Source organism: Gouania willdenowi, chromosome 4 (genome assembly GCF_900634775.1).
Source record: "Gouania willdenowi chromosome 4, fGouWil2.1, whole genome shotgun sequence".
NCBI lineage: Eukaryota > Metazoa > Chordata > Actinopteri > Blenniiformes > Gobiesocidae > Gouania > Gouania willdenowi.
In genome coordinates, this window is record NC_041047.1 from 5138558 (window position 1) to 5152738 (window position 14181).

The 14181-nt window shown below is 33.6% G+C and overlaps 1 protein-coding gene across 2 annotated transcripts; it reads left to right on the plus strand.

Annotated features, from left to right (window-relative positions):
- Positions 1-926: 926 nt before the first annotated feature.
- On the plus strand, positions 927-13969 carry LOC114462179 (regulator of G-protein signaling 21-like). Of its 2 annotated transcripts, none has more exons than XM_028444871.1 (4): positions 927-1079; positions 9257-9321; positions 12477-12662; positions 12868-13969. In XM_028444871.1, exons 1-4 carry the CDS (start codon positions 1075-1077, stop codon positions 12876-12878), a joined length of 267 nt encoding a protein of 88 aa, XP_028300672.1. In that variant the 5' UTR covers positions 927-1074; the 3' UTR covers positions 12879-13969. The 2 variants fall into 2 exon arrangements, with proteins under 2 accessions (XP_028300672.1, XP_028300671.1); XM_028444870.1 differs by having other exon boundaries at positions 929-1079; positions 12477-12643.
- The last annotated feature ends 212 nt before the right edge of the window (positions 13970-14181 follow it).

Genomic DNA, 14181 nt, shown 5'->3' on the forward strand with positions numbered 1-14181 from the left:
CCAGTTTCCACAGACAACAGACAGAACAAAGCTGTCTGCATGGAACAATGTGATGCATTTAACAGCTATTTGTTACTGAAGTGTTCTGTAAGCCTTGATTTTTTTTAAAAAAAGAAAAAAAAAATATTTCTCAAGGACAGATTGTTATAATGTATAATAAAGGTTATTGACTGTTGTTATTTTTTTGCAGGGATTTTTAAACCTTATGGACAATAACAATGTATTTATCTATTATATTGTATTTTGCAGTTAGAAGGTAGATTCAAGAATCCCACTACATTATCAGCGACACCATGTATACGCTGTTATTAGGTCAGAGATGCTCAACATGTGGCTCTTCATGTCTTCATTTTAGTTATTATTCCCCCAGAAAACATTAAAAAGGAAACACATTTTAACACCTGTTAACCTATTTCCTTTGGTTATTTTTCAAAAAGTTCTGACACTTTTTTCGGACTTTAGCTATACCTTTTGTCAATAAATGTCCTTTTTTCCTTATTTTTTTCTTTTTGACACTTTAATCAATTTTTTGACATTTCTTTGATTTTTTTGGGGCCACTTTTCATCCCAGTGTGCTCACTTTTGGCCAATAAATACAGCTTGTTTCCTACATTTTCTCATTGTTTGCCACATCTACTCTTTGCCATTACATGCCACCTGGTTCCTCTTTGTTTGCTAATTTTTTGGCCCATTTTAGTCACTTTACACTCTTTTTTTGCCACTTTTGGACCATTTTTGTCCACCTGACCGGACCGGCCCACTTCAGGTCAACGGCCCACTGGGACGATGCCCAGTATGTCAGAGGACCAGTCCACTCCTGGATGTAACAATAAAGGAATCTTCTTGTCTGTGCAGTAACGAGTTTACAGTTTGCATTGTTGCTGCAGTTGCTCCGGGTTAAAAACCTGACATTTCTGTAAACACAGGCCACGCCTGCACTGCAGCTCAACAACATGCACAGGCTTGTACCTTTGAGGCAAATCAGGTGGGAAAACAGAAGCCTGGGAAGTTGCCGCAGTCCACAGAGCAACAGCGAGAGCATATACTTCAGTCCTTTTTGGCAACAGGAAGCACATGTCGTAAGTATGAGCCCCAACCTGGCTTTTTATCATCTCTTTCTCTCAAAGTTTGGACAGTCTGCGATGCCTCAGCTTCAGCTTCAGCTTCAGCTTCAGCCTAGCACTTCTCTGGTATCATCTCAATGATCTACTTCCCCTGTGCTCTGACTCACTTATCGATAATGACTGTCTCTCTCTCTCTGCCAAAGTGTGTGTTGCTTTACTAAATCTGGGATGTGGATGTTCTCTCTTGTTTCTGATGGTGTTCTTGTGATCTGTGCTGTGTCTTTATATTGGAAGTCTCTCCCTCTGTGTTTCTGTTGCTCAGTGTGCCTGCAGCTTCTCTTTCTCTTTCTACTCAGAACATGAAAAGGTCTTAAGATGAGCGGGAAAAGCTTTCAGCTCCATGTGCTGTGCATGGTACGTGACACAATTCCAAAAAAAACAATGACTGTCTGCGTTAGAATAGCCTTTCTTCTACTGCTTTGTCCCTCACTTCTGAGGGGTTGCCTAATAATCATGCCTTGCTTAAAAGTTCAGTCCCAAAAAAAAAGGCTTTGGGATAACTTATTTGAGTTTTTCTTACTGTACTGTTTAGTTTTTAGTGTTCTCAGATGACTGTACTCTAGCAAGTGGTTTTATTTAACATTGAGAGTTGGAAACATCATCAACGTGATGTAAAGTAGACACTAGGAGGCGCGCAGAGTTGGAAAAGTTTAGGGTTAAACTCCTATGGCATTGAGAGAATAACAAATATTGACGCTTAAAGAAGTATAATAACTAGGGCTGGGACTTTATTGCTTTAATTGCGATTCATTATTATTTGAAAAATATTGTACTAAAAAAATAATAATGATTTTGTACTCCAAACAGTGGAATCTATCAGCCACACAACATTTGATTTAACGTTTTAATTTAGTTTCATTTATTTGCACATATAAAATATAATAAAAATAATCTAACATTTAAAACACAACTGAGCTGGTAGATTTTAAGAAGGTCTCATGAAGCCAAATATAAAGAACTATTAGGGCTGGGACTTTAAGTTAAATTAGATAATAAAGTACTGTATAACTGTGCTGGTTGAAGACTACAAGGTCTTATAAAGACACCTCACCAAAGTCAAATACAAGAATGCCATGAACAAATACAAATAACTATAGATAAAATGTGAAAAATAGGGCTGGGACTTTAACACATTATCCGTGATTAATTAATTACAGAAAAACAATGCACTAAAAAAAAATACAGCAGTTAATCACTTTTATTTATTTATTTTTATTTATTTTTTCACTCCAAACAGTGTGGAATTCTGGAATTTACCCACCAAGCAACATTTTTTTCCCCCCATTTTTAATTTCATTGCCCACAGAAAATATTATTAAAACATTAAAACTTATAACTGTGCTGGTAGATGTTAAGAAGACCACGTCTTATAAAACCACACCTCGCCAAAGTTAAATACAACAGCCTGCCTTGAACAAATACAAAGAATCATAGATAAAATATAACAATTGATGTGATTAACTAATTACTGGAACCTTTCTCATTGCAAGAGTTCCCTGTATACCCATAATACTGATGCACCATCTATATTACAAGAAATGGGACAACCTGACGAGAAGACATTGCATTGCTTTATGTGCGTTAATTTTTAGTTTTTAAAAAACATTATCTGAAATGTTCTGTACTAAGTGCTTTTTTTTTTTTTTAAATTTTAATACACAAAAACAAAGTTGTTTAGAAAAAGTTTGCGCTTCGTGAACAATGCTATCATAATATTACAGTGACAGGAGTCACTTATTGTATCCATGATGAACTTTGATGATAGATAGGCCATTTGGAAAACATCTGAAAAATCTTCTATACCTAATATTTCTGTCCAAAACAAGGTAAACAAAAGTTGGGATGTCGGTCCATCGTTAAAGCTGCGGGAGATGATCAATTATTTTTATCAGATAAAGACATAGATCAATAAATCAAAGATAATTTGCTTGAAAAAAAAAAAAAAAGGTGTAAAAGGTTGACAGTTTTGCTTGAAAGATTGTTTTAATCTCCACTGTAAAAACGTTCTTATTGATATTGTCTGAAAAGTATGTGGTGCATTGCATTGTGGGATGTGGAGTCCTGTGTAGCGTAATCAAAAAAAAACAAACTTCCCTTTTTGTTGAGACAGTGTGCTGGAATAAAAAGGTCCACAGATGCTAAGAAAAAAGGCCACAAAGGCACTTCAGCATATATGTCACGTTACTGGTACTGCATGTGATAATCCCTCTGATATGAAACATTCATGACATGAACGTCTTTGTTTTTTGGGTGAATATTCGCAATGATCAAATAAGTCCTGTGGAAATCCATTTCACTCAAGCACCACATAATGTCTACTCTTAAATACACTGGTATCGAACAAGTCCACTTACCCAAAAGAGGTGCTAGCATCAACACTCTCCTGCTAAGGAGAGAAGATTCTGGATCCTCACCTTAGATACTCTTAGTCCTAAGGGTCTCAATGAAAAATGTGATTTAAGACCCTTCTTATAATCTACGTTCATTATAAGCATTCATACTCCGGTGTTATGTTGTCTCTTTTCTGGTGGACCATCACTGCAGTGTTCATTTTTATTTTGTAATTCACTGTTTCTGTATTTTTAACTGTGGTCACTACACCATATTAACATTAGTCTAGGACACACCTACATAACAAAGTACAATACTTCCATACAACATTATGGGTACCCTGATGTTTGTATGATCACGAATGTAAAATTGTATCCTAAGAATTTTTTTTAAAATATATATAGTATATTTTTGTATATATGTAGTGCATATTTTTTTTTATGAAAAAGATAATGGGAACTGTTTGCCCTGTTTTTATTATTATTATTATTATTATTATTATTATTATTATTATTATTATTATTATTATTATTATTATTATTATTATTAATAAAAATAATAATGTGTATTTTAATAAGCACATTTTAAGTCACCCAAGGACACTTTAAAAAACAGAAAAAATGCAACTAACAACAAAAAAATAACAATAAATACAATAACATACAAAGATATAAAAAGAAATTTAAAAAAAATAACAAGGCAGTTGATTTCAGGTGTGATATCATCTCGGGAACACATTCATTTAAAATTCTGTAACTCCGCTAATATTTGCTCCGTACCAGAAATTCCACCAGTTTCTGAAAGCTAGGACGTTGTTCTTTACAGTAAATATGATGTCATTACTCACACGCCATGCAATGGAGTTATTAAAGATGCTGCTTTGTTTTGATGAAATCGTCACACACAAGGCAAAGAAAGATTAAAGTCCTATATGGATAGAATGAGACCAAAACAACAAAATTACTTTACTTGACTTTTGATACTTAAGTACATTTAATGTGAGTTGCTTTATGACTTTTCTAATGGGGTTATTGTATTTGTACTTTTACTTGGTTAATTTTTTCAGGTACTTTATACACCTCTGGTTATTTCTTCTGATGTTCATGAGTATTACGCACCGTCCCTTTTGAATACATTTAAATGAAACCAGGATCGTGCTTTAGTCATGTGAACTAATTTTCTAAGAACTCTTTGTGTACTGCATTGTTGACCATAAAATGGTGGAAAACCAGTTGAGGAAAAATCTGAAGGTCGTAGACAAAGTGTCCCACTCTGCTGGAGACTGTAGTGTCCTGTCCTACACCTGTCGGTTAGTCTCAGACGTTGGGGCAGCTGTCAGCGCGGAGATGAACACCGTGACACCCGTTGAATGGAAGCTGTAGCCTGGAGCGGTCTATGCTCCGCTACTGATGTCTGGGTGACACGGGCAGACCGCTGCTGCCATAATGATGTGCCAAAAAACATGTCACTATCAGGAAGTGGTCATGATGTCCTCAGACAAGTTGGAATTCAAAAGTAGAAGGAATAAATGCCTCGCTCGCTGTGTCACTAGTAGACATGTTCCCATTCTGCTTTTTAGAAAGGATTCTCCAACTTTTTATATATATATATATATACTGTATATAACACATTATTATGCACAACATTTGTTTTATTAACTTTTTAAATGTGTTTGACATTGCTTACTAACATACTACTCATACTTGTGCGTTCACATTAGATGGTAATGAAAGATTGATTAAGTATACAAGAAATACAAGGATTTATACTATGTTTGGACATTTTTAATTAGGACTTGTTGTGCCTCTAAACTTTGGGTTGCAGTCTTCAGTCTTCAGACCAGGGTCTCCTAAAGATCCCAAAAACTAAATTTAAAACCCGAGGAGACCTGGCGTTCCAGGCTGTGGCAATTCGTGTATCCTTCGTTCATTTGTTTTTCATTATGCAACAAAAACATGAAAAAAAAAAAAAAAAAACACACTCATTATTTGAAATTTGTTTCCAAAACCAAAATTAAAAAATGGAAAACGCCTTGTTTTCAAATTCAAGCTCTTTTGCTTCAGTACAGAAAACGAAAAACGAACACCTTTATTTGTTTTCTCCATTACCAATTTGCCAAAGTACGTGACCCGGAAGTGTACTCTCATCCGACGCTAACGGCTATGCTAACGGCAGTTCGGCATGACAAGATCGCTGCTTCCAACTGTGTATCCGAAACGTGTCCTTTTAGCTATAGCTGGTGTTGCACAGAACCTCCTCACGGACATTTCGGAGGATTTAGAGACTCCTAAGAGCTAAATATATCTCTGAATGTGTAACACTTCACTTCCGGATCACGTACTTTGGCCAATTGGTGATGGAGAAAACGAATAAAGGAGTTTGTTTTCCTTTTTTTGTTTTCTGTACCGAAGCAAAAGAGCTTGAATTTGAAAAACAAGGCATTTTCCGTTTTTTCATTTTGGTTTTGGAAACAAATATCAAATAATTTGTGTTTTTTTTTTTTTTCATTTTTTATGTTTTTGTTACATCATGAAAAACAAATGAACGAATGATAAACGGAAATGTGGCCCCCAGACTCTGGAATAACCTGCACCAGTGTCTTCGGGAGCTCAACAGTGTGGACACTTTTGAGGAACTGTTGAAAACTTTGTTTTTCAGAAAAGCTTTTAGTCAACTGGATTTTAATTTTTTTATTATCCTTTTATGGTGTTGCTTCTATGATGTATATGCACCCATGTTTTATTATGTTATTATGATGTTGCACTTGTAATAATTTCTCCACTGCTCTGTACAGCACTTTGTGATTTTATCTGCGAAAAGGCGCTTTATAAATACACTACTTACTTACTTACTTACTTAAGTATGCACAGTGGGCACACTAGTCATACTCAACTGTCCCATGATGCAATGCATGCGGAGTGTAAAATTGTCCTGGCTTCAAGCTAAAAAACATTCCCTTTTCAAAACTTAAGCATCTCATTTTGTTTTCCATTAGTTTGTCACGTTTTTGTAAATAGGGCTCTTGTTTTGAAGTTAACCAGAAGTTTATTCAGTAGCACAATGGGGGGTCTCCCAATCGCCAGAGTTTTATGGATCATCAGCACATGTTGATATTCTACTTGGTCACTTTCTCACTTAAAATGTTTTCAAAACTTTCAAAAGTGGAGAATCAACAGAGATATTTAGCCTCAGTGTCATTCAGGTCTTTATCATTGTAGGTTCCAAATGCATCTTGGGAAATTTGAAAGCATACTTCTGTTGGAACGCTCATCATCCTGATCTTCCTTACCATACTTATAGTATATAGTAGACAGTATATACTATATAAGTTTGTAGTGCTTTCCGCCATCTTGAAATCACGTGACTGATGATGTCACACGGCCCCATTTGCCTGTAGACATCACATTGTTTTTTATTGGAATGAAGCATTCAACCTGCTTTTTAGATCATTTAACAGCTTTTTCAGGCAAAATGTGAATTTTTCCCTGGTTTTATTTGTTCTAAATAATCAGGAAAAGTTAAAGATGCTGCGCTGTTTAAGGGAGAGTAAAGGTCCCTTCGGAGAGCTCTTCTTCTCTGCTTCATTGTCTAATACCAAACCACAGAGTTGGAACTGTCGCCTCCCTGTGGTCATAGATTATTTTCAGTCCACAACTGTTTTTTTTCTCTTTCGGTAAACAAAAAAAGGGTTACATCGCTTTACTAAAAAGCAACAAAAAGCAGCACAAGTTGGTGTCATGACCAGAAAAATAGTCCTATTTATAAAGGTTAATAAAACAAATATAGTGCAAAATAATGTATTTTTTTTTGGCATAGATCTTCCAATAAGTAAATTTCAAAGATGTTCTAATTGTATTACATTTCATGGATAATTTGGTTTAAAAATATGTAGAGAACAAATATATATATATATATATATATATATATATATATATATATATATCTACTGAATAAAAGAAATGAACCACTGTGTTTCTCTATTCACACATTTACAGCCTAGTAAATGAGCCTTGGCTAGTTTGACCCAGTAAACTTTCATCAGTATCACCTCATTATTGAATAATTAATATGCTTTGCAAACAATTGGGAATTCTGTGTGCATTATGCAAGAAAATGATGGTTTCATGCACTGTAACTGAGAAACATCAATGCTAAAATATCAAAGTGGGTGGTAAACATCTTCCTTCACTTTGGAACAATTTACCTAAGTATTTAAAACTAATTCCACTTTAAACTCTTTCATTTTCATATTTTATCTATAGTTCTTTGTACTTGTTCATGGCATGCTGTGTCTATTTAACTTTGGTGAGGTTGTGTTTAATCTTTACCAACACAGTTATGTTTTAAATGTTTGATTGTATTTGTAGTATTTTGTATGTGCAAAAAAAAAAAAAAAAAGTTTTGCGTGGCTGGTAGACTCTATGGCAAATAGTTAATTTCCATTCCTGGTCTGCAGTAATCTTAAAATATGGGCTTCTGTTTCATGTTGGGTGTAGATGGGGAATACGCTTTAATTATTTGATTAACATATAAATGTGATCTCACGTTTGTGTCCCTTTAGGACGCTAAGATTAGCACTTAAAGTTAAAATGGGTAATTGTACTTTAATTAAGCAGATAAGACCTTAAGAGGTCGTCATCAAATAGGTCAGCAGTGCAGGGTGGTTGTATAGGGAATAATTATAATAATATGCCATAAAGATAGACGATGACTGTTTTAGGGCTTTTTTTTATTTTTTTTACCTGTATGGACTCCTGTGTGTTCTGCTTGTTTGTCAAATAAGTTCTTTCTTTACATCCACTCCAGGCTGTCAGTGCAGTGTGTGCCTTTCATTTATTCAGTATTCTCCCTGTTCACGTGTTGTCACCTCTGGTGGTTCTTCTACTTCTCTCACACTTTCCTGATTTTGTGCTGCTGCAGTGACAAATACGTTCCCTACACTCATTAAAATGTCATGTAAGTTAGAAAATCTCAATCTAGTAACTAATAACAAAAAAGTATCATGTTCCACAGATGAGGAGACGTGGACGTATATCTCTTCTACTCAGGACATCTTAGTAATCAGGCTTTACAGAAACTGGATGTCCTGCATTTGTCCAAAAGGGCTTTTATTTTACTGAAAACAAATCACACCATGTAATTTATTAGTGATTCAAAGTGTGAACCATGTACAGGGGAAGATATTTAATAAAACTTAATGGGTAGGTGATTGTATTTTAGTTTATCTACTTTAGGTTTTTAGGATTTAAGATTTTTACCTAAAAAAAAAAGGGGGGGGGGGGGCGGAGGTGGGGAACCACCAGGAAGCAAATTGAGTTTTAAAACTAATTAGGTAGGGCTGTGTGTATTTTTATGTCTTTATGTCTGTTATTTTTCATTATTGTAGTCATGTGTGTTTTTTGTGTACCTTTGTGTATTTTTCTGATATTGTTTGTATTATTGTAATCATCATATCTGTTTTTAGTATAAGCTTGTGTATTTTTATGTGTTTTTTTTGTGTTGTTAGTTGTCGTTTTGAAAACTTTTCTGTTGTTTATTATTATTATTATTATTATTATTATTATTATTATTATTATTATTATTATTATTAATATTATAGTGTGTGTAGTTCTTTGCACCATCCACCAAGTTAAATTCCTTGTATTGTTTTTAAATTGTACTTGGCGAATAAAACTGATTCTGAAGAACATTTAGTCCAGAATATTTAAATATGTATTCCTTTAACTTAAGTGGTGAAAAATGGCCGTTTGGATTGATAAAAAGATGAATTTTGATAGCATATGTACATTTTTGCTTCGTAGGACTCCTGGTGAGGACGACACCATGGCGTGGCGCGAGTCCCTCGATCTACTTCTTGAATGTAAACGTAAGGATTTATGTTGTGTTCCCTTTTTCCTTTCCACTCGGACTGCACATTATCTGTCTCCAAGGTTTCTCAGATATTGATCCCTCGCTCAAGTTTATTTGGAGATAAACTCAAGGAAGAAGACACTGGCAGAGATAAGAGGCCTAATCTTAGCTGATGAAATAGAATTGTGCCAGTTTGTGTTGACACAGCCATTTACCAGATCCGACTTTATTTCAAATTACAGACAAAGGGCAGATAAAGGTTTTTACTTTACTCTTTTATTTCATCAGTAAAATGAATTCAGCTCATAAATTCTGTTCCAGATGATGCATTTGGCCTTGAATCTTATGGGGGACATATGAACATTTAGCTCATTTTCCTCACATTTAGCTCATTTTTCTTTCATTTGAGACAGAAATTCATGCAAAACCACATGTTCTATATCATTGGTAATGTGTACACCTCAAAAATAAATCTAAATGTAAATGCTAATGTAAATCTCGTGAGGCCTGTAAATCTCGGGGTCTCGTGATCAACAGATGTTGACCTGCCCACTTTGTATAATTTCTAAACATTTAGCTTAACACTTGGTGACCGATTTAACATTTAGATTTAGATATACAGTACATTTATCATTTAGCTTTAGATAAAAAATTAACATGTAGGTTTATATTAAACATTTAGATTTCGATTTAACATTTCGATTTTTTTTTTAGATATACACATTTTCAACAATGATATATAAACATGGGTTTAGATATGAATTTAACGATTAGGTTCATATTTAACATTTAGATTTAGATTTAACGTTGACATTTAGATTTATTTCTCAGGTGTACACATTTTTAAAAGTTTAACATTTAGTTTTAGATTAAGATTTAACATTTAGTTTTAGATTAAGATTTAACATTTACATTTACATTTATTTTTCAGATGTGCACATTTTAACAATGATATAGACCATGGTTTAAAATTTTTAATTTTGATTTAGCATTTAGATTTAGATATGACGTCAACATTTAGATTTAGATATGAATTTAAAATTTAGATTTAGATTAAACATTGACATTTAGATTTATTTCTCAGGTGTACACATTTTTAACAAAGATATAGAAGATAATTTAACATTCAGTTTTAGATTTCCATTTAACATTTCCATTTAACATTTACATTTAACATTTACATTTAACATTTACATTTAACATTTACATTTAGATTTATTTCTCAGGTGTACACAATTTTAACAAAGATATAAAACATAGTTTAACATTTAGTTTTAGATTAAGATTTGACATTTAACATTTAACAATTACATTTAGATTTATTTTTCATATAAAAAATGCTGTTTTACATTATTTTTTTCTTGTATGACAGAAAAATGAGCTAAATTTGAGGAAATTGAGCTAAAATTTCAAAATGTATCACCTATGAAACAATGACAGAGTTTTTACATTCACCATAGGATCAACGTTACTCCTTTTTTTTCTTGGAATGAATGCAAAACTACTAATGGCAAATAATGTAAACAGTGCAAATGTATCTCCCCAAGTGGTATTGCATTTCCAAAATGAAGCCCAGGTTGTGGGCCTTCATGCGTAATTACTCCACTTGTACTACCCTACAGACATGTGTTATGATTGAACGCTGGGATCTGGAGTGATTTGTTGCTTCTCAATGGCTTTTTTTTCCTGTCAATTATTGTCAGTGCAACAGCTGTGATTTATGAGGAAGTCATTTGTATGAGTTACTGTGGCTGTTTTGTTTGTGCTCCCAAAAGACTCACTAAGTATATAACACCTGCGTGGGGATCACATGCTCCATGGAAAGTTCCATGACAATGGTTGAAACGGCGTGTGAGGAACCGATAACAAGGGAAAAATTGTCAGGGTGTCAGAGAGATGAGGTTACGGTAAAATAAAGAAATAACAAGCGCCAAAATACCTCCCGGTTTTCAACATAATTCCTCTTGATTCAGTGACTTTCTGAAGGTTTAATTTCTGAACTGTGAGTCATTGATAACAAAAATGCCAAATAGAAGCTCCTGGTTGTAAAGATTTTCACCAACAATGTATTTTTTTAAATGTATTTTCAAAATGTGACTAAATTTAATTCATTTAAATTAAATTATCATAGTCCCAAATACATGATAACAAGATAAGATTTACAGACCAGGAGGAAAACAATCCCAGTCTCGTATATAAATGTAAAATTTTCTTAAATTGGGGTTATGGTTAGGTGTTGGCATTTGATAATCTTATGTTAAGGTTTAATTTATTCAGAGAATTTTTTTCAGGAAATTTAATTTTGGAATTTTTTTTTTTTTTTTTTTTCTGACACAAGGCTATAGTAAAGGATAGAAATAGGTGCATTTTGGATCATTTTTTTATCATAAGACCTTAAAAACTAGTGACATGGGTAAAAACCAACCCGTTATCATTAGAGATGCTAACAGAAAGCTAACAAAAGAGGAAGGTCACATTTTATTGCATTATTTATTTCAGGCTCAGTAATTGTGATCAACTTTGACTGACTTTTAAGGGGGAAATAATAATTTAAATTTTAACTATAATTGGTAAAATTCATCGTAATCATAATTAAACATGGATAATTGAAGACATAATTGTAATTGAAAAATGTAATTGACCCCAACTTTGTTTAAGGGTGTAATGGCACCTTCACACCAAACGCGTCAAAAGCGTCAGGTGTACATACACAATATATGGTGGACGTGCTTCTATAAGCGCCGAGAGATCCCGCTGCCCATTCCGCATCTTCTGTGTGGCGCGTTTTGAAGCTTTACGTGCGGCAGACTCGGCACATTTTGAGATTTCAAGTTTTTGACGTACGTCCGGTGCCTCCAATGCGGCCATTGCTAGAGTTGGGATTGTTTAACTTTTGGCAGATATCAATGACAAGCGTCTAATTCAATGAACACAAGCATCCAACTAGGGGCGGGGGGCGATATTTTAAGTTAATAAAACAAAAATGGTGCAAAATAATGCATTTTGTTAGGCATAGATCTTCTAATAAGGACATTTCAAAGTTTTTTGGCCACATTTATAAAAATAGTGAAGGATCCTTTCAAGACTTTTAGCTCTATAAATAATTTGGAGTCCATCATTTTTAAATTGTTGTTGATAACTCTGAATTGAAGGAACTTCTCTCCCCTACAGTCGGACAAATGGCATTTCAGGACTTTCTGAGGACAGAATACAGTGAAGAAAACCTAATGTTTTGGCTCGCCTGTCAGGAATATAAGAAAAACTCTCCTTCATCAGGAATGGAGGATGCTGCCCAGAGGATTTATAGTGAATTTGTCCAAGTTGATGCTCCAAGACAGGTATGCTTTAGTCAAAGAGGTGAGGATAAAGTCTGAGTCATCAACATTTTATTATTGCTGCTTTGCTTTTACTGTAAAAGACAGTAAATGCCTTTTTTTATTCACTATCTATTGCTCCCTTGACTCCTAGCATGCTGCTAGCTTTGTGCAACACTGAATGTAAACATCTCTGGCAAACAGAGCCTATACCTAAGTAAATATAAGTTGCTGTTTTTCAAACACAGATAAACATTGACTGTGCGACGAGAGAAGAAATCAGTAGAAATATCTGTCGTCCAGGACCACATTGCTTCGACAGGGCTGAGAAGGTGATTCACAGGCTGATGGAAAACGACTGTTATCCACGATTTGTGAAATCAGAAATCTACCGAGTTCTGCAGGAGCAACTGGAACAGCCCTGAGAGGAAAAAGGAAAGAAGAAGAAATGCTTTCATATCAACAAAAGGTTGAGCGAGCAGAGCTGCTGCAATGTGAAAGTGAAAGGATATAAAAGCCCCACGAGGGTGTAAAAACCTTCTTCAGCTGATTCTGATTGTTGTTAAATTATTCTCTGCTTAACACCATAAAACTCATGAACTAATTAGGCTAGTTTGGGTGTTGTGTTCATGTTCACGAGCATATTACGACGTTGTTTTTGGTGTCAAGGGTCATTATTTCAGTTTTACAACTTTGAGCTAATGAAGCAGCATTAATAATAAAGCATTCACATAAAAATTCTGCATATTATAAGTGAAAATCCATGTCTTTCTATTTATTTTTTTATGAACCTATTCTATGACTTCTTTCATTTATCTTTTTAAATGAAATTAAAAATTTAAAAAAAAGTATTAGCCTAGAACCACTCATTAGGAAATCAAATGATGTTCCTCCCAGCAGAACATTCAGTTTCTGTTGTTAATCTGCATTACCTTATTTATGTTTGACATTCATTAAAATATTTTATAAAGAAGTTCAATACATATTTTCACTGAGGCAAAGTTAATCATAAGTCCAAGGGCAGCATTTTGGATTTATCTTTTTTCTTTTTTTTTTAAAGATAAGGCTATAATAGGGCATAAAAACTTAAACATTTTGGATTTTTTTCTGCAATAAGGCTATAAAAACTATTTATTTATTTTATTTTTATTTTTTTAAGAGATAAACATTTTGAAATATATAGGCTATATAAGGCTATAGTAAGGCATACATTTTTTTTTCTGAAATAAGGACAAAGATTTCTAAGATAAGAAAAAATGGAAACATTTTATTTATTTTTTTCTGAGATAAGGCCTATATATAGTAAGGCATAAAAATGTAAACAGCTTGGATTTTTTTTTAGATGAAAAAACACACACATATATATATATATATATATATATATATATATATATATATATATATATATATATATATATATATATTACATAAAATAATTCTGTCTCAAAAAATTCAGCGTTTAAAAATACAAATTCAAACTCTGATGGTTCATATTTACTTCCATAACCAACATGGCTCCTAATTGGCCACAGCTTTGCTAAATCATGTTGTACGTGTGAAAT

What these genes read in the sequence shown, in the direction of transcription:
- LOC114462179 (XM_028444870.1), top strand. An exon ending in TCTACTTCTTGAATGTAAAC is followed by an intron (nt 9,322 to 12,476) that starts GTAAGGATTTAT and finishes TCTCCCCTACAG; the next exon opens with TCGGACAAATGGCATTTCAG. An exon ending in AAGTTGATGCTCCAAGACAG is followed by an intron (nt 12,644 to 12,867) that starts GTATGCTTTAGT and finishes TTTCAAACACAG; the next exon opens with ATAAACATTGACTGTGCGAC.